Source organism: Gopherus evgoodei, chromosome 24 (genome assembly GCF_007399415.2).
Source record: "Gopherus evgoodei ecotype Sinaloan lineage chromosome 24, rGopEvg1_v1.p, whole genome shotgun sequence".
NCBI classification, from domain to species: Eukaryota; Metazoa; Chordata; order Testudines; family Testudinidae; genus Gopherus; species Gopherus evgoodei.
The window spans coordinates 767232-785565 of NC_044345.1; the positions used below are offsets into that span (position 1 = coordinate 767232).

At 61.2% G+C, this 18334-nt stretch overlaps 1 protein-coding gene and 1 pseudogene across 3 annotated transcripts; one reads left to right on the forward strand and one right to left on the reverse strand.

Moving 5' to 3' along the window:
• Nucleotides 1–1760: 1760 nt before the first annotated feature.
• LOC115639397 lies at nucleotides 1761–3230 on the forward strand (annotated as a pseudogene).
• A 6189-nt stretch (nucleotides 3231–9419) lies between these two features.
• On the reverse strand, nucleotides 9420–14524 carry LOC115639522 (sugar transporter SWEET1-like). Of its 3 annotated transcripts, none has more exons than XM_030542405.1 (6): nucleotides 14236–14524; nucleotides 11612–11689; nucleotides 11237–11360; nucleotides 10907–11068; nucleotides 10487–10606; nucleotides 9420–10146 (listed from the first exon to the last, which is right to left on the reverse strand). In XM_030542405.1, exons 2-6 carry the CDS (start codon nucleotides 11671–11673, stop codon nucleotides 10045–10047), a joined length of 570 nt encoding a protein of 189 aa, XP_030398265.1. In that variant the 5' UTR covers nucleotides 11674–11689; nucleotides 14236–14524; the 3' UTR covers nucleotides 9420–10044. The 3 variants fall into 3 exon arrangements, with proteins under 3 accessions (XP_030398265.1, XP_030398266.1, XP_030398264.1); XM_030542406.1 differs by lacking the exon at nucleotides 14236–14524 and adding an exon at nucleotides 12837–12936; XM_030542404.1 differs by lacking the exon at nucleotides 14236–14524 and adding an exon at nucleotides 11985–12170.
• Between the last annotated feature and the right edge of the window lie 3810 nt (nucleotides 14525–18334).

Here is an 18334-nt window from a genome sequence, read left to right on the forward strand (position 1 = left end):
CAGGAGACAGGAGGGCAGTGTGAGGCAGGAGGGGCCAGTGTGGGACACCCAATCCCAGGGGTGGGCGGGCCACACAGTTCCAGAGTGGAGGGCTAGGGAGGGACACCGAGGTGGGGGGGGCAAGGCTGGGCACCCAGTTCCAGGGGTGGAGGAATTATTAGATTAGATGGTCCATGACACAACTCAATGTTTCCACATTTCTTGCTCCTTTCATAGACCCATAGATATGTGGGGCTGGAAGGGATCTCACAAAGTCATCAAGTTCCAGTCCCCTGCAGAGAAGCAGGACCAAGGCAACCTAGACCATCCCTGACAGGGGTTTGTCCAACCTGTTCCTAACCCTGCCCCCCAGCTCACAGGGATTGCATAACCCCCCTCGGATGCCTGTTCCAGAGCTTAACTCCCCTGAGAGTTAGGAAGATTTTCCTAGCGAACATAAATCTCCCTTGCTGTGGATTAAGCCCATCACTGCTTGTCCTACCTTCAGTGGAGTGTGGAGACGATTGATAAGAACATAAGAACGGCCATATGGGGCAGACCAAGGGTCCATCTAGCTCAGTATCCTGTCTTCCCACAGTGGCCAATGCCAGATGCCCCCGAGACAGGGAATCATCATATGATCCATCCATCACCCACTCCCAGACCCTTTATAAGAGCCCTTAACACAGGGGTTTTCAACTTTTTTTATGGGTGACCCCTTTCACACAGCAAAACTCTTGAGTGTGAACCCCCCTTATAAATTCAAAACGGGGGAGTGGCAATTTAATTTAATGGGGGCTTGGGGCTCTCAGCCACATGGAGCTGACAAACTGGCAACCCCCAAGTAACCAGATTGTGGGTTATGCCCCCAGTTTGAGAACTCCTGCCTTAACCTATATGAAGGCTGTTCTCAGGTCCCCTCCCCTCAGTTGTCTTTCCTCAAGAACTGAACATGCCCCGTTTTTTAACCTTTCCTCTGTCCTAGGCCCGTTTTTTTAAACCTCGATCGGTTTGTGGCTCCTCACAGGACTCCCTCAATTTGTCCCCATCTCTGCTGAAGTGTGGTGCTCAGAACTGGACCCAGTTCTCCAGCTGAGACCTCGGCAGTGCTGAGCAGAGCAGGACATTCCTCCTGTTAATGCAGCTCAGAATAGGAGCAGCCTTTTTTCAACTGCTTCACATTGTTGACTCACCTTCAAGTTGTGACCCATTCTAACCCCCGATCCTCTGCAGCAGCACAGCCTCCTAGCCAATTAGTCCCCATTTTGTAGCTGGCCATTTTTAATTTCCCTTCCTAAGTGAAGCACTTGGCATTGGTTTTATTGAATTTCAGCTTGTTGATTTCAGACCAATTCCGTAATTCTCTTGTAGTCGGTTTCCATGACACCGTCATCTTTCTCCATGGTTTTCTTCTGCGTCAGCCCTGGTCCTGCTCTTTTCTGTCCTCCCGCAAGTGGTACCGTCAGGCCTCGGCCAGAGAGACGTTTCTTTTTCACATGCCCAAGCGGCTTCAGCCTCCTTGCTCAGACCACTGTCCGCGCAGCCCGCGGCAGTGCCCGGTGCGCCCCGCACGGAACTGGCTGACTTACCCCCGCAGCACCTGCGGGCGTGGGGCTCCCAGGAACACGGTGTCCCCGCGCGGAGCTCCTTGCAAACAGGCACCCGGTGGGGCCCCACTCCCGCGGGTCACTGGGGGAGCCCCGCCCCGCCCCGCCCCGGCGGCTCAGGCTCCCGAACTCCAACTCCCAGAAGGCCGCGGGCCGAGCACGCCGCCCACGTGCCGCGGCGCTTGAGGGTGACGTCAGTTCCGCGACGGGAGAGGCCGCTGGCGCTTGAGCGGGGAGGCTGGTGAGGGGGGGTCTCGGGGCCCGGCAGGGCTGGGGGGTATTGGGGGAGGGGGGTGTATCAGGGCCTGGCAGGTATTGGGGTGGGGGGGGTGTTGGGGCCCAGCAGGATGGGGGTATTGGGGGAGGGGTGTGTATTGGGGCCTGGCAGGTATTGGGGTGGGGGGGGTCTCGGGGCCCAGCAGGGCTGGGGGGTATTGGGGGAGGGGGTGTATTGGGCCTGGCAGGTATTGGGGTGGGGGGGTATCGGGGCTCAGTAGGGCTGGGGAGTATTGGGGGAGGACTGTGTATCAGGGCCTGGCAGGGCTAGGCAGGTATCGGGGGCTGGGGGGGTGTATCGGGGCCAGGAGGGCTAGTGGGGGGTATCGGGCTCAGCAGGGATGGGGGGTATTGAGGCAGGGAGTGTGTATCGGGGCCTGGCAGATATTGGGGTGGGGGGTGTTGGGGCCCAGCAGCGATGGGGGGTATTGGGCAGGGAGTGTGTATCAGGCCTGGCAGGGCTAGGCAGGTATCGGGGGCTGGGGGGGTATCGGGTCCAGGGGGGGGCTAGTGGGGGGTATCGGGGCCCAGCAGGGGTGAGCAGCTATTGGGGCAGGAGGGTGTATTGGGGCCCGGCAGGGCTGGGGGGTATTGGGCTGGGGGGGTATCGGAGGCTGGGGGGGGCTAGTGGGGGGTATCGGGGCAGCAGGGATGGGGAGTATTGGGGCAGGGAGTGTGTATCAGGACCTGGCAGGTATCGGGGGCTGGGGGGGGTATCGGGTCTAGGGGGGCTAGTGGGGGTATCGGGGCCCAGCAGGGATGGGGGGTATTGGGGCAGGGAGTGTGTATTGGGGCCTGGCAGGGCTAGGCAGGTATTGGGGGCTGGGGAGTGTATCGGGTCCAGGCGGGCTAGTGGGGGGTATCAGGGCCCAGCAGGGGTGGGCAGATATTGGGGCAGGAGGTGTATTGGGGCCCGGCAGGGCTGGGGGGTATTGGGGGAGGGAGTGTGTATTGGGGCCTGGCAGGGCTGCGGCAGGTGTTGGGGGAGGGGGGTCTATCAGCATCTCAGCCCCGACGCACTCTGTTGCTCACCTGCTCTCTGCGTCTCTCTTGCAGCCCATCCTGCGCCCAGAGACCTGGCTATGTGCACCATGACCAAGCTGGTGCAGTGGCTGTGCGGACTGGCCCTGCTGGGCACTGCCTGGGCCACCCTGGCCTTAGACCCCCTGGGCCTCCACCTCCCTCTGCCCTGCCAGCAGGTGCTCTGGCCTTTCCCTGTGTACCTGCTGGTGGCTTTCGGCTGCTACTCCCTGGCGACCATTGGCTACCGCCTGGCTACGTTCAATGACTGTGAGGCTGCAGCAAGGAGCTTCAGGAGCAGATCAGAGAGGCCCGGGCGACCTGAGCCGGCGAGGGCTGAAGTTCTGACCCCGGGGTGGGGAGGCTGCACCCCAGGGAGCTGGGCCGATCACCTCGCTTGGATTAGCACAATAAAGAATCAGTTTGTGTAGCTGAGCCTTGCTGATAGCCTGGGGAAGGGCCATCGCAGGTGGCCTCTGGGTGGGTGCCTGCTGCTGCAGGGGGCTGGTCCAGCCGCTCAGGAGAACAGGGCAGGTGACACATGGCGCTGGGTGCACGAGTGGGGCGGGGACTCCATGGTGATGGTAATTAGAGGCAGTCAGTGCCACAGCTTGCTGCTCGGGGACTCCCTTCACTCCTGCAGCCAGGCCCCCGGTGCCGTTCCTAGCTGCTCTCACAAGCAGACAGGGCCAGGGTTTGGATGAGAGTCCCAGGAATCACTCACGTCACTCCCTGGGTTCCTTGCTGGGGATGACTCACTGACGGGTGCTCTTCCCTCTGAGTCAGCGGCAGGGAGCACTGTGCTGCTCTGTGTCAGATGCAGGGTGCAAGCAAGGACCTGAGCACTGTCCTAGGGAGGTGGGTAATCCTGTACTGTCTCCTTCAGTCCCCTGAGGGTGGCACTGCTTGGGCTAGCCACCCCCCGGCGACTGTCTGAGCCCAAGCTCCCCGCACACCGATTCCCCCGGTTACTCATAGCAGGAAGCTGCAGAGACTCCTGTACCTTCCCGTCTCCCTAGGGGCCCCTCCCTGGCTCTCAGCAGTCAGTGGGCATTAAATCAGGGCTGTGGAGGGCTGTCGATCAGACCGAATGCCAAGGCTGCAGCCCCCCCCAGCTCAGGCTCCAGCATGCTGTCAGGGTGCTGGGTGATGCTCCTGGCGTGGGGATGTGGGAGGAGTTGTCATTTCCAGGGTGGGGTGGGCCAGGCCGTGCTAGTGGGAACCTTGTTTCCATGGCCCAGAGACTTTCACAGGCTGATTGAAGATGATGAGCAAGTTCAGCAGGGTTTTGTACAGCCCCCTGCACTCCAGAAGGCAAAGGGGGAGGCTGTTTCCTTCAGGGAATCCCTTGCTTCTGAGTAGCCCAACAGCCCCAGCCATGGGCCGTCTCCCTGGCTGGCACAGGCCCTGCTGCAGGGCCCATGTGGCTCCCCACAGCCAGAAGGGTGGGGCTGCTGCCTGTGACACACGCTGGGGCCTGCTTCCCTGGCAGACTCCCTGGGTTCCTTGCATACCAGCCAAAGAACTTTCTTGTTCTTAATTATTGACTGCGCATCCTTCTGCAAAAGGAGCAGTTGATATCAAAGGCAGGAATAGGGCTAATTAGCAGGAGCAACTAATTAGCTGCTTCCTGAGCAACAGTGGCAGCAAAAGCAGCAAAGAATCCTGTGGCACCTTATAGACTAACAGACGTTTTGGAGCATGAGCTTTCGTGGGTGAATACCCACTTCCTCAGATGCATGATTCTTTGCTGCTTTTACAGATCCAGACTAACACGGTTACCCTCTGATACTTGACAGTGGCAGCAAGGAAGGCGGGACAGCCAGTGCGTTGCAATCTCGTCCATGCGTGGCCTGGCAGTGCCTGCCTTGAGCAGCTGGCTCAGCTGAGGGACACTCCCCAGCTCCCAGTGTGACCCTGGCTGGGGCCCTGCAGGATGGAGACTGAGGGAGGGAGGGAGGGAGGGGGCTTGATGGAGCCTGATGGGGACTCCAGCAGCAGGCCACCCTGTCGAGCCCCAGCCCAGGGCAGAGAGGAGCTGCCCTCCCCAGGATGATCCTGCACATCTTGCGTGTTGCCAGGTAGCAGGAGGTAGGATCTGTCAGCATCCACCCCATCCTCTCGGCTCCCTGGGGGCACAGCCAGGATCAGAACAGCCCCGTCAGCACAGGCTGGAGGAGAGGGGGAGCTGCTCTTTGGAGCAGGTTGATCCAAACATGGCTGTCCCTTCAGCCCCAAGTAGGAGCAGGCTGTTTCCCAGGCACCCACATGTTTGGACATGATGTCCTATGTGACCCTCCAGGGCTTCCCGGGACAGGCCACCCATTGACTTGGTGTGACGAACTGGGAATGTTCTTAATGTTTGCTCTGAATACTGTGTTGGTGCCTCAGTGTCCCCCGTGCAGTTCTTAAGTATCTAGATGTTGGAATAAGGGTATGATTGCTGCAGAGCAAAGGGCCAGTGCACCTAAATGCCTGATGCTCTGTCTCCTAGCAACTGATGGCCTGGGCCCCTCCTCTGCAAAGTTGCCAACTGAAGATGCTGGAGACAAAGGAATCAGGTGAACTCCTGGCCCAGGAAAGGAGCTGAGCAGAGGAGGAGGGGCTGGTGGGGGTTTCAGTTTGGGGCTAGCTGAGGATGAGGAGTGAGGGCAGACGTGGGGGTCTGGCTCACTGACCCCCAGAATGGACCCGGCCGAGGGGTCCGGTTCTCTGTACCTACAAGCTCTGTTTTAGACCCTGTTCCTGTCATCTAATGAACCTCTGTGTTACTGGCTGGCTGAGAGTCACGTCTGACTGCAAAGTGGGGGGGCAGGACCCTGTGGCTTCCCCAGGACCCCGCCTGGGCGAGCTCGCTGTGGGAAGCGCATGGAGGGGCAGAGGATGCTGAATGCTCCAAGGAGAGACCCAGGAGGTGAAGCCGTGTGAGCTTCTTGCCCTGGAGACAGTCTGCTCCAAGGGAGAGGAGGTTCCCCAAAGTCCTGCCTGGCTTGGTGGGGAGCAGTTCCAGAGCATCGCCCAGGGACTCCGTGACAACTGGTGGTAGCGGCGGGACGTACTGCACCCCGTGAATGGCGCTGCTTGCAGTAAGTGACTGGGGAGCAGTAAAACAAAGGAGGGATAATGAGGACCAGGCGTGCTGAAGGCTCAGAGAGGGACGGTTTCAGGGGGCGGTTAACCTCTGGGAGTGTGTGACCAGCGAGAAGGACTGTTGGAGTAACGGGGTCCCCCTGAGGACTGCAGCGAGCAGTCTCAGGGGCAGAGGGGCTTGCCACTCAACTCTGGGAGAGAGAGGATTTTGCAGTAGCAGGGTTCCCCTAGGGATTGCAGGAGCAGTCCCAGGGGTGGAGGAGTCTGCAGCTCGACCCTGGCAAAGAGATGGTGATCACGAGAAGGGCTGGCACACCAGGGGTTTTCCTGGAAACCATGGGGAGCCAAGAGCACACAGGCCTGTGAGTCCAGAGAAACTTGGGAACGGTGAAGTGATGGCCTATCACCATCTCCTTGAGAAGGACATTGTGATCCTGTGCACAAAGAGAGGGTTACGCATGGGGACATTCACCAAGGCACAGTTAATCGTGCAGTTGGAGAAGGACCATTCTGAGGAGCAGATTCCTGGCCCAGATGGGGCTACAAGAGGATCTGGGAGCAGCTGGGGCAGCAGCCAGGCATCCCTGAGAGTCTTGTCCCCAACCAGACAAGGGTCTTCACGATCGGGTTCCCCATCAGGGGATCAGAGACGGATGGGATTGGAGCAGAGTCTGAGGGAGCGAGAGCCCGAGGAAAAGCTGCAGGAGAAGCAGCAGCAGCATGCACTGGCAATGGTGGAGCGGAGAGACATAGGGGGCTGCCTAGGGGTCAGTGGGAAAACATGCATGGGGTGGCGAGACCCTGGGACAGAGAGAACTGTGGTGGTGCAGCCGCAGATGCTGAGGGGCTGTGGGACCTGGGTGAAGGTCCCCGGGGTGAAGCTCCTCTCCCTGCCTATGGGCCGGATCCCTGTGCAGACCCAGGAGGGGTCGGGCTGGCTGATCACTGGGGTTCTCAGAATATTGGCTGTGAGGCCCTGTTGTGGGGTTACTGTGTCTCCTTGGCACAGGATCCAGGCCCTGCTCCTGTAAATCCAGGGAACCAATTGGCTGGGATGGAAATGGTCAGTGAAAATGCAAAAAACTGGCTGGCAGGGGGGAGGGGCAGGGCTCAGGATACCTGCCTGCCTGCAACCAGCCCCCTGGGACTGAGGGGGAGGGAGAGTTGCTCCCCGCCCCCCTGCACACCGGAGAGGGGGCTCACGCTGGCTCTGATGCTGTGACCAGAGCAAGCAGCTCGCTGCCTGCCCCCACTGGGACAGCAAGGGCAGCGCTGGGCACCGGGGGAGCTGAGACCCCAGCTGAGTGGGGGGACACCCAGGCAGGGCAGGTTGGCTGCCAACCAGGTTTGCCTGGTCCAGACGTGCTGCTGGGAAGTGATTACACAGCAGGGAGGGAGCTATCAGGGACGGGGCTCAGGGGGGCTGTGACCCCAGGCCCAGCCAGCGAGAGGGAGCAGGTCCCACTCCCTGCCCCAGCAGCTGAATCCCAGACCGAGCTGCAGAGGGATCCCTCCTTGGAGAAGCTGAGGGAACTTGCTGGTCACAGCGCTGCAAACCCCCTTGGGGAAGGCTGCAGGGACAGAGTCCTGCCGGAGAAGGGATTCCTGTACTGGGAATGGGCTCCCCAAGGGGAAGTAGAACTGGGGGGAATCGGGAGGCAGCTGGTGGTGCCCCAGGAATCCACACGGTTCCTCCCTTTTGAGCTGCTGTATGGGAGGAGAGTGAGGGGACCCCTGGACCTGAAGGGGGAGGAATGGGAGAAGAAGGGGGAAGACCCCCTGGTGGATCTCTTCCCTGAGGTGAGAGCCACTCTCCCCATCAGGTGTTCCCCATTCAGAGTCACTGGGAAAGCAGCCCGGATCCTGGAGAGAGAGGTCAAGGACCTGCTGGCTTTAGATGTGATCCAGCCGTTCAACAGCCCATGGGCCTCATCCGTGGGGCTGGTCCCCAAGGGAGACAGGATGATCTGGTTCTGTGGGGACTATCAGAAGCTTAAAGCCATCATGGTGTCCAATGCCGTCCCCATGCCAAGGCCTGGGGAGATTCTAGACAAGCTGTGGGGGATGGAGAACTTGGCCCTGGCAGACACTGATAACGTGCATCTTTAGCCAGACCTGGGAGGAACAGGTGTCCCAGGTGAAGAGAGGGCTGGGCTGCCTCAAGGAGATGGGACTGACGGTAAAAGCTGGAAAGTGTAAGGTGGGGACGGCAGAGATGTTGTATCTGGGCCACAAGGTGGGGAGCGGCTGCCCAAGACCAAAGCTGGCCAAGGCCAAGATGGGGGCTCTTAACCAAGAGAGCCTAAATCGCAGACCAGAGTGCTGGGAAAAGACCCCATCCCAGTGTGAACCTTGGGGTATTGAAACTGGACTGTGCTGGTGTAATTCCGACCAAGGAATGAAAGAGATGCTGGGGCGTCCATGGGAACGTTGGTGGGTTCAAACTTCCCCAGGTCACTGGCTGGAGTGACCTGGCTCAGTTCGGTCTCGAAGGGGGAAGAAATGTGACGAACTGGGAACGTTCTTAATGTTTTCTCTGAATACTGTGTTGGTGCCTCAATGTCCCCTATGCAGTTCTTAAGTATCTAGGTAGTGGAATAAGGGTGTGATTGCTACAGAGCAAAGGGCCAGTGCATCTAAATGCCTGGCACTCTGTCTCCTAGCAACTGATGCCCTGGGCCCCTCCCCTGCAAAGGTGCCAACTGAAGGTGTTGGAGACAAAGGGATCAGGTGACCTCCTGGCCTCGGAAAGGAGCTGAGCAGAGGAGGAGGGGCTGGAGGGGGTTGTTAGTCTGGAGCTGGCTGGGGACGAGGAGTGAGGACAGACATGGGGGTCTGGCTCACTGCCCCCTAGAATGAACCCAGCCGAGGGGTCCGGTTCTCTATACCTACAAGCTCTGTTTTAGACCCTGTTCCTGTCATCGAATAAACCTCTGTGTTACTGGCTGGCTGAGAGTCACATCTGACTGCAAAGTGGGGGTGCAGGACCCTGTGGCTTCCCCAGGACCCCGCCTGGGCAGGCTCGCTGTGGGAAGCGCACGGAGGGGCAGAGGATGCTGAATACTCCAAGGAGAGACCCAGGAGGTGAAGCCGTGTGAGCTTCTTGCCCTGGAGACAGTCTGCTCCAAGGGAGAGGAGGCTCCCCAAAGTCCTGTCTGACTTTGTGGGGACCAGTTCCAGAGCATTGCCCAGGGACTCCGTGACACTTGGGGAGGTGCCTGCAGGGTCAGGCCATAGGGTACCTGCCCCCCCTTGCTCTTTCTCCTCTGCCTTAAACCGAGCTGGGAGGGGGCACCAGGGCTGGGGGTTTGAGTGTGCCTGGGCTGTTGGTTGTATCCTCCTGTGTACCCACCAAGTTTTGGGGGCACCAGGGGGTGCAGGCCCTCCACAGCCCTGGCCTGCTCTCCGTGCCTAGGAGTGCCCAGAGCTGAGGAAACAGGCACCACACTCTGGCTTTGATTTATTAAAAGGCACTTATGCTTGTACCAAACCGCAATACAAACCAAGGCATCCAACAGAGAAGAGGGCAGCCCCCCAGCACTGCACTTGGCTCCCACCACAGCCCCCCTGGAATGGCTGAGCACAGCAGGGAGGAAGAAAGTCCCCAGAGCCGGCCAGGTACATGGGGGAGGCAGGGGCACTGCTGCAGTATCAAAGGCACTATTCCCAATCAAGCAAACTAATGAAAAATGAAAATGGCTGGAGGTAGAGGAGAGCTGGGGGCGGAAGCCATCCCTTGCGGCAAGGGGCAGCTGGGAAGGCAGCCATGGCTCCTCAGAGCCCCCCAGGAGCAGCAGAGCCCCAGGCAGGAGGCAGTACCCGTGTAGGCTCTTTGGCTAAGGCAGGCCTAAGGGGTGGCTGGCAGGGGCCTCCACCAGGGCAGGGGCAAGGATGGTAGAATCACAGTGTGAGCATTGGCTCCTTCTCCCTTCATTGGTCAGTGAACATACTGGGGGGAGGGAAATCATTTGGGCTGAGGAGCTGGGTCTGCACCTGCTGCCGGCTCCCCACCTCAAGGGCTCAGTGAGGTTCCTTCCTGCCCCAGGACGGCGGAGACGGCAGGTTCCAGGTCTCAGGCCTGCAGGGGCTTGTAAAGCTTGTCATGGTCCAGAGGGAACTGCCAGAATAACCAGAACCGCAGGATGCTGGTGACTATCCCGGGGATGTTTGGGACCTGAGTGGGAAGGGAATGGGGGGAGGAGGGGGGGCACAGAGAGAAGAGAGCTATGAATCTTGCAGCAGTTTTACCGTCCCCCATGCCCCCTCCCCCCCATGCTGCTCCATCAGCCATGTGTCATGGGGAAGCTGTATCGACTGCCTGCCAGCCAATTAATTCAAATCAGTATCCATCGCCCTGAGCGCGGGTCATGGGGCAGCGCAGAGGGTCCGCAGGATGGCTCGGGAACAGTGCCCAGTGCTCGCTGGGGGTCTGGGCCTGCACCCCGAGATTCCCAGGGCAGCCCTCCCACGTGGCAGTGAACGGCGGGGCACCCCCCCCGCCGAACCGCACTCACCATGATGTAGAGGTCGCTGAGCTGGAAGCCATACAGCGTCCAGCTGGCTGAGGCCAGGAAGGTGGCCACAGTCAGAGGGAAGGACAGGCACCGGGTTGACCTGGTCCGGACGATCTTGGCCTGCAGGGGACACAGCAGGGGCTAAGCTCAGGGCACTGAGGGGAGCTTCCTGCAGACCCCAGCCAGGGCCCCTCCCAGAGTAACAGCTGTCCCCTGCGAGGCTGTGGGGTCAAGGAAGAACCAGAGCTGAGTGACCTGCCAGCTTCTCCCCTGGGCTCCCACTCCAAGGCCTCCAAGCTGAGGGGCCCTGCAGGAGCCCAAAGGCCCCAGCATGCGCTGCTCTGCCCTGCCCTGACCCAGCAGAACGCCCCCGAGGGAGCTGCATGCCCCAGGCCAGCGCCCCCCAGGGGCCGCACGCACCAGGTCAGCCAGGGGCGAGAGGTACATGCTGATGGTGAAGACGCTGCAGAAGAGCCCCAGGCGGGCCAGGCGCACGGCCACGTCAGGGATCAGGAGGTTGAAGTAGCAGTAGCCGAGGATCAGCACCCCCAGCAGGGCCGTGCTCTGCAGCAGAACCCGGCGCTGGGGGAAGGAAGAGGGCAGTCAGGGCCAATCACACCAAGGCACAGGAAACCCCCTCCCAAGAAATGTCACTGTCAGACCCTGCCCCAGGCATCTCCCACCCACGCCAGCCCGCTGGAGCCCTCCCCGGTGAGCCTGGCAGGCGGGAGGGACCTGCTCTCCACCCACCTTCTCGGGGCTGAAGTAGAAGTACACCAGGATGTAAAGACTCTGCAGCGCCGCCCCGATGGTGTTCACGGTGATCAGCGTCCAGTCCTGCTTCAGGCACCCGTAGCTCAGCCAGCTCAGGTTGCTGCAAGGGGACCAGGCTGGGTGGTCACCGGTGCTGCTGCCTGTGGGGTTAGGAGCCCCTCCAGCACCGGAGCACGTCCCCACACATGAACCTCCCAGAGATGTGCTGCCCCACCGTACAAGCCTCTGGGGCACGTGCCCTGCCTAGCTGTTGTCCAAGCCCCCCTCCACTGGAGCCCTAACTCCATCAACCACACGACCCTCCAGCCTGTGCCCCCTCTGTCCCCTCCTGTCAGTGGGGGCTGGACATACTTTATATCGGTGGTAAGAAAGGGCAGGAACTGGATATTCTCCACGCTCTGTGTCCGAAACATCTGGCGCAGGTCAGTCCTAGGGATAAGACACGTGAGAGATGCCTCCCATCCCCCCAAGTCTGAGGGGACCCAACCCCCCGAGTCTGAGAGGGCATAGCCACAGAGGCTGCGTCCAGGGTGGCACCCAGAAGCAGTGCTGCCTTTTGCCGTTTTTCAGCCTTGGTGTCAGATGGTTACAGGACTGGTGGGGCCGGCTCTGGACCCAGCGTTGCCCTGGGGCAGCGCCCAGCTGCATTATCGCTCTAGTGACTGGTGCATCCCCAGGGATGGCCAGGCCCCCACTGTGACGGTCTCCTCCCCAGCCAGCTCACCCCCGCGACGGGATAACTCCAGCGCTGGTAGTGCCTCCGCCTGCTAGCGCTGCATCCGCACTTGGGGCTGCGTGAACCAGCTGCAGTGGGACGGATAAACTGGGATAACTTCCTAGCGTCGGCAAGGTGCAAATTCCCAGCCCTCACAACTGCAGAGAAATGCTGGCAAATGGAACCTGCCTCCCCCTAGCCTGGCCAGCAAAGAAAAGGTCCTAAAATTGCTCTTTTAAAAAGCCTTCTGACTGCTGACAGCTCAATGCTGGTCAAACTGCAGCGGCCCAGCCACGCCAGGTGCTGCTCACGCGAGTCACCCTATGCCACAGGGCTGAGTGCAGGGTAGCCACTGGGAACGGAGGGAGCCCCCGGGACAAGTTCCTGTGTCCATAGGGCTGAGAGGGGCCGGCACCTGTGCTGCCAACCCACAGCGATGCCCAGTTCCCCCAGTGCCTAGTAATCCATAGCAGCCCAGCCCAGCCCCTAGCAACTCCCAGCCTCTTGGAACCCACAGCTCTTCCTAGCACAGCCCCCCAACGCCTCCAATGCCCAGCAACCCCAACCCACAGTAACCCCCAACACCCAGCACCCCCAACCCACAGTAATCCACAACATCCCAACCCCCAGTAACTCCCAGCAACCCAAAACCCTCAGTAACCCCCAGCAACCCCCAACACCCCCACCCACAATATCCCCAACACCCCCAGTCTCTTGGAACCCACAGCTCTTCCCAGCGCAGCCCCCAGCAATGCCCCGTAACCCGCGGCCGCGGCCGCGGACCCGGACCCGGACCCGGAAGCGGAGCGGGCCCGGCTCGGCTCGGCCCGGCCCGGCCCGGCCCGGCCCGGCCGCACTCACAGGCCCGCGGCGAACATGCCGAGGGCAGGCGATGCAGGCCCCCGAGAGCAGCGGCAGCGGCGGCGGCGGCGGGTCCATGCTGGGCTGCGGCCGGCGGGAGCCGAGACTGGGGCCGCCCAGGCCGGGCCCAGCCGGGACCCGCCCCCGGCACTCCCCGGGCCAGACACCCCAGAGAGCGGGACCGCAGGGCCCCACCCCCACGGCTCGCCAGCCCCCGGGTGTCCCCACAGTCCCCGGGTCAAACCCATGTCACCCCACAGCCCCCCCCCCGCCCCGGGTCACCCCCCGGCCCTCGTGTCACCCCACAGCCTCCCGGGTCATCCCACACCCCCCCCGCGCCCCCGGGTCACCCCCTGGCCCTCGTGTCACCCCATAGCCCCCCCCGCGCTTCCGGGTCACCCCCCCGGCCCTCGTGTCACCCCAGCCTCCCGGTCACCCACAGCCCCCCCGTGCTTCCGGGTCACCCCACAGCCCCTGGGTCACCCCTCGGTCTCCCCACTGCCCCCCTGCGCCCCGGGTCACCCCCCCAGCCCTTGTGTCACCCCACAGCCTCCCGGGTCACCCCCAGCCCCCCCCGGCCCTCGTATCACCCGACAGGTCCCCCCGCGCTCCCGGGTCACCCCACAGCCCCTGGGTCACCCCCTGGCCCTCGGTCACCCCACCGCCCCCCTGTGCCCCCCACAGCCCCCCCGTATCCCGCTCCTGTGTCTGACGACGCGCCGTCGGCCTCGACCAGCCCCAGCCCCTCTGAACACCCCTCTTCACTCCAATACAGTGCCACCCCTCAGCACCCCCCCTAGTCCCACTCAGTATCACAGTATAACGCCCCCCAACAATCTCCCCACAGCTCCGTCACACACCCAGCCACTGTCACTCCTCCACCGCCCCCCGTTGCCCACAAACACTCATGCTATCTCAACACATGCCCAGCACCCCGTCCCCACTGTCACCCCAGCAGCACCATCTCCAGTCGCTCCCCCAGGGCATTACCACCTCAGTGCCCCCCACTTACACCCCCCGTACTTCCATCCCGACACGCCTAGATATTCCCCCAATCCTTGCCTGCCTCCCAAAATCACTGCTACCCATAATAGCCCTCTCTGGGTGCCCCCAGCTATTGCCAACCTAGCCCCCCCCACTCCCCACACCCTCAGATCCACCCCCCATGGGGCAGCAGCGGGATCCCTGTGGCCCTGGCATGCGAGGAAATCGTCCCCCATGACCCCAGAGAGAGAGGATGATGTCCCTAGGGCAGGGGGCACTACTGGCTCAGGCCATGTTTTGCTGCCAGAGAGCCAGGACTCCTGAGTTCAGTTCCTATGCAGCCTTGGGTGACTCCCTGCCCCTTTCCCAAGTTTCCCAGCCTGTCTGCAAAGTGGGGAGGTGGAGCCTGACTCACCTACTTCCCAGGCTGGGAGCCGCAGCCCAGGCTGCAAAGTGGCTAGAGCCAGAGCCACAAAAGTAGCTCGCTGGGTTCCCTGAATGGAAGTTGGGAGCCAGGGCCTGGGCCTGGTGTCACTGCTGCACATTCCCTGGCCCCAGCTGCCCGGGGCTGCTGATCCATGGATCCCGCCCGGCCATTTCCCAGTCCCACTGGCTGCTGCTGCTGCTCTGTGTGGCCAGGCTGCCCCCCTGTGCCCGATTCGTTCCGTGATGGCGTCACAGCGGCTTCCCTGGCACTGAGCTGTGACGTCCCAGAATGAACAGGGCAGGGCGCAGGAGCTTGGGCCCCCCCCCAGGGGTGGAGTTGGTTGTTGGAGTGGAACAGCAGGGTTGTGTCAGGGCCAGTGCGTTAACCAGCTGGCAGAGATGGGGAGGGACGGGGGGGGGGGCAGCACCTGTTATGGGAATTCAAAGACATTTCCTGCTCGATCTGTGCCCAGCTGCCAGAGCTCGGTTGAAGCTGTTGCTTTGGGCTGATGGGCCTGTAGAGTTTGTCTCCAGCCTAACTCCACCTCCTGGGCTGCTTCTTTGGGAAGGGGGCTAGTTGCCACAGGAGGCCAGCCCAGGGGCTTGCGAAGGCTCCGGCCTAGGTTGCTGGAGGGTTCCATTCCCAGGTGGGCAGAGGAGCCTAGCTGCCATGCCTGGACCTTGCAGGTGCTTGGGGGCTGTCTCCCTCCTTGCCCGGGACACTGGTGAGCATCCTGTGACTTCGGCAGGGTGAGTGGCTGTGTGTCAGCGCCTGTGCATCAGCTCCAGTTCTGGGCATCAGCTGGGCTTGGGGTGATGCCTGCACATCTGCCCGGATGTTGCATCTCTGCCTGTCTCCAGTGGGTGGTAATTAGGCTCCGGATGTGCCTGTCTCTCACCTGACTCACTGCGGTCTGCACGAGTCGGACCAGCAGCCAGCCACAGGCCACCAACGATGGCCTGGTTTGGAACCAGGGTTCCTGGGGTTCTCCAGCTGAGTGGGCAAGGGGTTTCTGCCTGAGTGTGAAGGGACGTTTGTGTGACAGCCAGACTCTGTGTAGACTCTGGGTCTCCCTATGGAGCAGTTGATTGCATAATGGTGCAGTATCAGGTGGGACTCATCCAAGCGCCTGGCTAGGAGGGGACAGATAGCCCAGCGCTTAGGGTATCCATACCCAGGTTCAATCCCTGCTCTGCCACAGGCACTCAGCCTGTCTGGGCCTCGGTTCCCATCTCTGCAATGGGTGACAGCACCGCTGGGGAGGGATAAATACATTCACGGTTGAGTGCTCAATCTCTGCTCCCAGGACAGTCCTCTCTGGCACACAAAGGTGGAGTTGGCCTGGGAGCTGCCTCATGGAGCAGGGTTTTGAGGTCATTCCCCCCTCTCCAGGGCAGGAGTCGCCAGCTCAGTCCAAGGCTGGGGAAGGGGAAGGAGCCGAGCACGGCTGCCTTCGGCCAGGCCCGCTCCGGGGAACGGGAGTCAAAAACACTGCATGGCCCTGGATGAGTCTGTTTGATTTTCGTTCCTTGCTGCCAGCTATGTTTGTCCCAGTGGGGCTGCAGCCGTCAGAGGCCTGGAAATGCAGCACAGCTCAGTGGGGGTACAGTGAGAGATGGTCAGGGTCATCCATGGCCCAACTCAGCCCATCCCTTCAGAGTCACTCCTGTCCCCTCCCCTCCACCCTGCTTGGGAAGCATTTGTGACTCTGGATCCAAATAATTGATAGCGTCAGGCACGAGGTTTCTGTGTCACTCCACTCCACAGGCCCCCCCGCAAACCCCAGCCAGTTAATTAACTAATTACAACAGCCTTGTCACCACGAGCCACTGCTCAACCCACCTCCCCACAAGAGGCCCCACGCATTTGGCCAGTAGGACCAGCCAGCCATTTTCCCAGGAGTGGTGAAGGCTGGGAAGGGGACAGGCTGCCCTGGCAGGGTAGGTTTGGACCGGGGTAGCACTCTCTGCCTGTCACCTCCCTGTGGCTCTAGCCAGGGAGATCCAGCTGGGGCCTGGGTGCTGCCCCTTCACTGGGGGGCAGGGGAGGGCTGGAAGCTGAGGAGAAGGAGATACTGGAGCCATTCTGGGCCCTAGGTTGGGGGAGTCCCAGGGGGCCTATGGTATTGTCCTGCCAGAGCTGTTGGATGAGCACAGTTGGCGCCTTCCCCCAACCCCAGCAGCTGCAGTCTGGCCATATCCAAAACATATTTATTCAGGACCATTTGTATAAAAATTTCAGTGGTAAAAAGGAAGCTTTACAAATCGAGACACGTTATATACACTCCTCCATGCAGAGCCCAGCAGGTGTGTGGGTGAACGAGCCACCTAGCCCCCCGCCTCTCCAGGCACCGAGGCGCACACAGGCCGTGGAGACAGGGTCGTACAGCGTGTCTAGAGACCTGCCCGTGGAGGAACTCCAGCCAGGCAGCAGCTACGCTCAGCCTCTGCCCCACCCTGTTTCCAGCACAGGTGGCTGCTTTACACAGAGGACAGAGAGTCCTGGGTGGGGCCGGGAGAGAGAGACTGTGGCAATGAGCCTAGGCAGACAGGAATGGGGCTGGAGTTTGTGCCCAAGGAACTCTTGCTCTCAGTGTTTCTGGAGAGGCCAGGCTGAGGTGAGTAGAGGGAACGGGGTGTCATGGGTTTGGGGCTGCCAGCTCATTCCTTCCTCGGGCATTGTGAGGAGGTGTTGTCTCCTTTGAGGAGCCGCAGCCCAGCTCCCTGCTTCAGGCCAGACAGTCCCAGGCCCCTGGCCAAGCTGTAATCAGCAGAATGCCATAGGAGGTCAGAATTTGGGGAGGGGGCACCTGCTCCAACACATCTACATTATTTCCAGGTGTCACACCATACGGAATCCTGGCACCCACATCGCTGACACCAGGCATCCTGCACCAGAAGGAATATTGCTCCAGGACATCCTGCTCCAGCAAGGTGATACCATGGCCCCAGCAAACCCAGAGTCCCTGGGTTGCACTCAGCCTCACAGACACAGCCCGTCCATAGGCTGCTTGCTTGGACAGCACTCGTGCCTCTGCCTGCAGGACACTTCCACGCCACCACCCGCAAGGCCTGTCCATCCTGCACACTCCACGGGGGCTGCCTCAGCTGGCCAGAGGTGCCTGCACCCCACCCCCTCTAGTCCAGAGCCACTGCCGTCCAGCCAGGGCAGCAGCTGCTGTCGTCTGCTCTCAAAGCGAGTGGTTTGAAATGCTGGTGGTCTGTTCTTTGGCGGTAAGGAGGAGCAATCCCTCCTGCAGGGCCGCTCCCCGCAGGGCTGTGGTGGCTTTGGTGCTCAGCTCGGCTTTGGGTCATTCGACCCGTAATACTGACCACTTGGGTCATTCAACCCGTAATAAGTCCTTAGGCTGCCAACGCACGCCTGGGCTGATTCACGTGTCCACCTCCAGCTGGTGTGTGTTTGCAACAGCCCAGCCGGGGGCCTGCACATCTGGGCCACAGGGTCCAATCCAGCAGCAGCCGCCATCCAGTGGTTTCAGTCCTGCCGCTCAGCCAGCTCCCACCTCACAGGCCTTCGGCACCAGCAGGGCAGCAGGAGGCTGAGCAAGGTGACAGGGCTGCTGCTCCGCAGCGCTGAGTTCTGGCCCACACCTCTTCAGGACCTGCACGTCCGCGTCATCTGCGAGAGGAGAGAAAGCAGAGCCACGTGAGCTCTCGGACAGGGTGTCCAGGGCCTGAGACGCAGCCAGTGGCTGACACCCAGCAGCTGGGGTCAACGTGAGCCGCAAGGCAACGGCTGCAGCGATGCAGCCAGACACATGCTGTGCCACCTCCTTCCCACAGTTTGTGGCGCTCTTCGTCCTGCCCCCCAATCCTGCATTGCTCCAGGGCAGGGCTCTGCCAATATCCCTTCTGCCTGGCCTGCACCTGCTCCGAGAACCTGGCATTCCAGACCCAGAGCAGGCTCTTCCTGTATCCTAGTGGGAGGGGTTTCTCAGGAATCTGACTGAGGCTGCCAGATCCACAGCTCCATGGGGAATACCCTCGCCCGTGCCTGCTGCTCCCACAGCCCCTCATATGGCAGAGACCACACCAGGCCACTAGGGTCGGTTGGTCAGCGCCATAAC

What these genes read in the sequence shown, in the direction of transcription:
- LOC115639522 (XM_030542406.1), bottom strand. An exon ending in TTTCTTACCACCGATATAAA is followed by an intron (nt 11,361 to 11,611) that starts GTATGTCCAGCC and finishes GTCCCCTTGCAG; the next exon opens with CAACCTGAGCTGGCTGAGCT. An exon ending in TCTACTTCAGCCCCGAGAAG is followed by an intron (nt 11,069 to 11,236) that starts GTGGGTGGAGAG and finishes TCCTTCCCCCAG; the next exon opens with CGCCGGGTTCTGCTGCAGAG.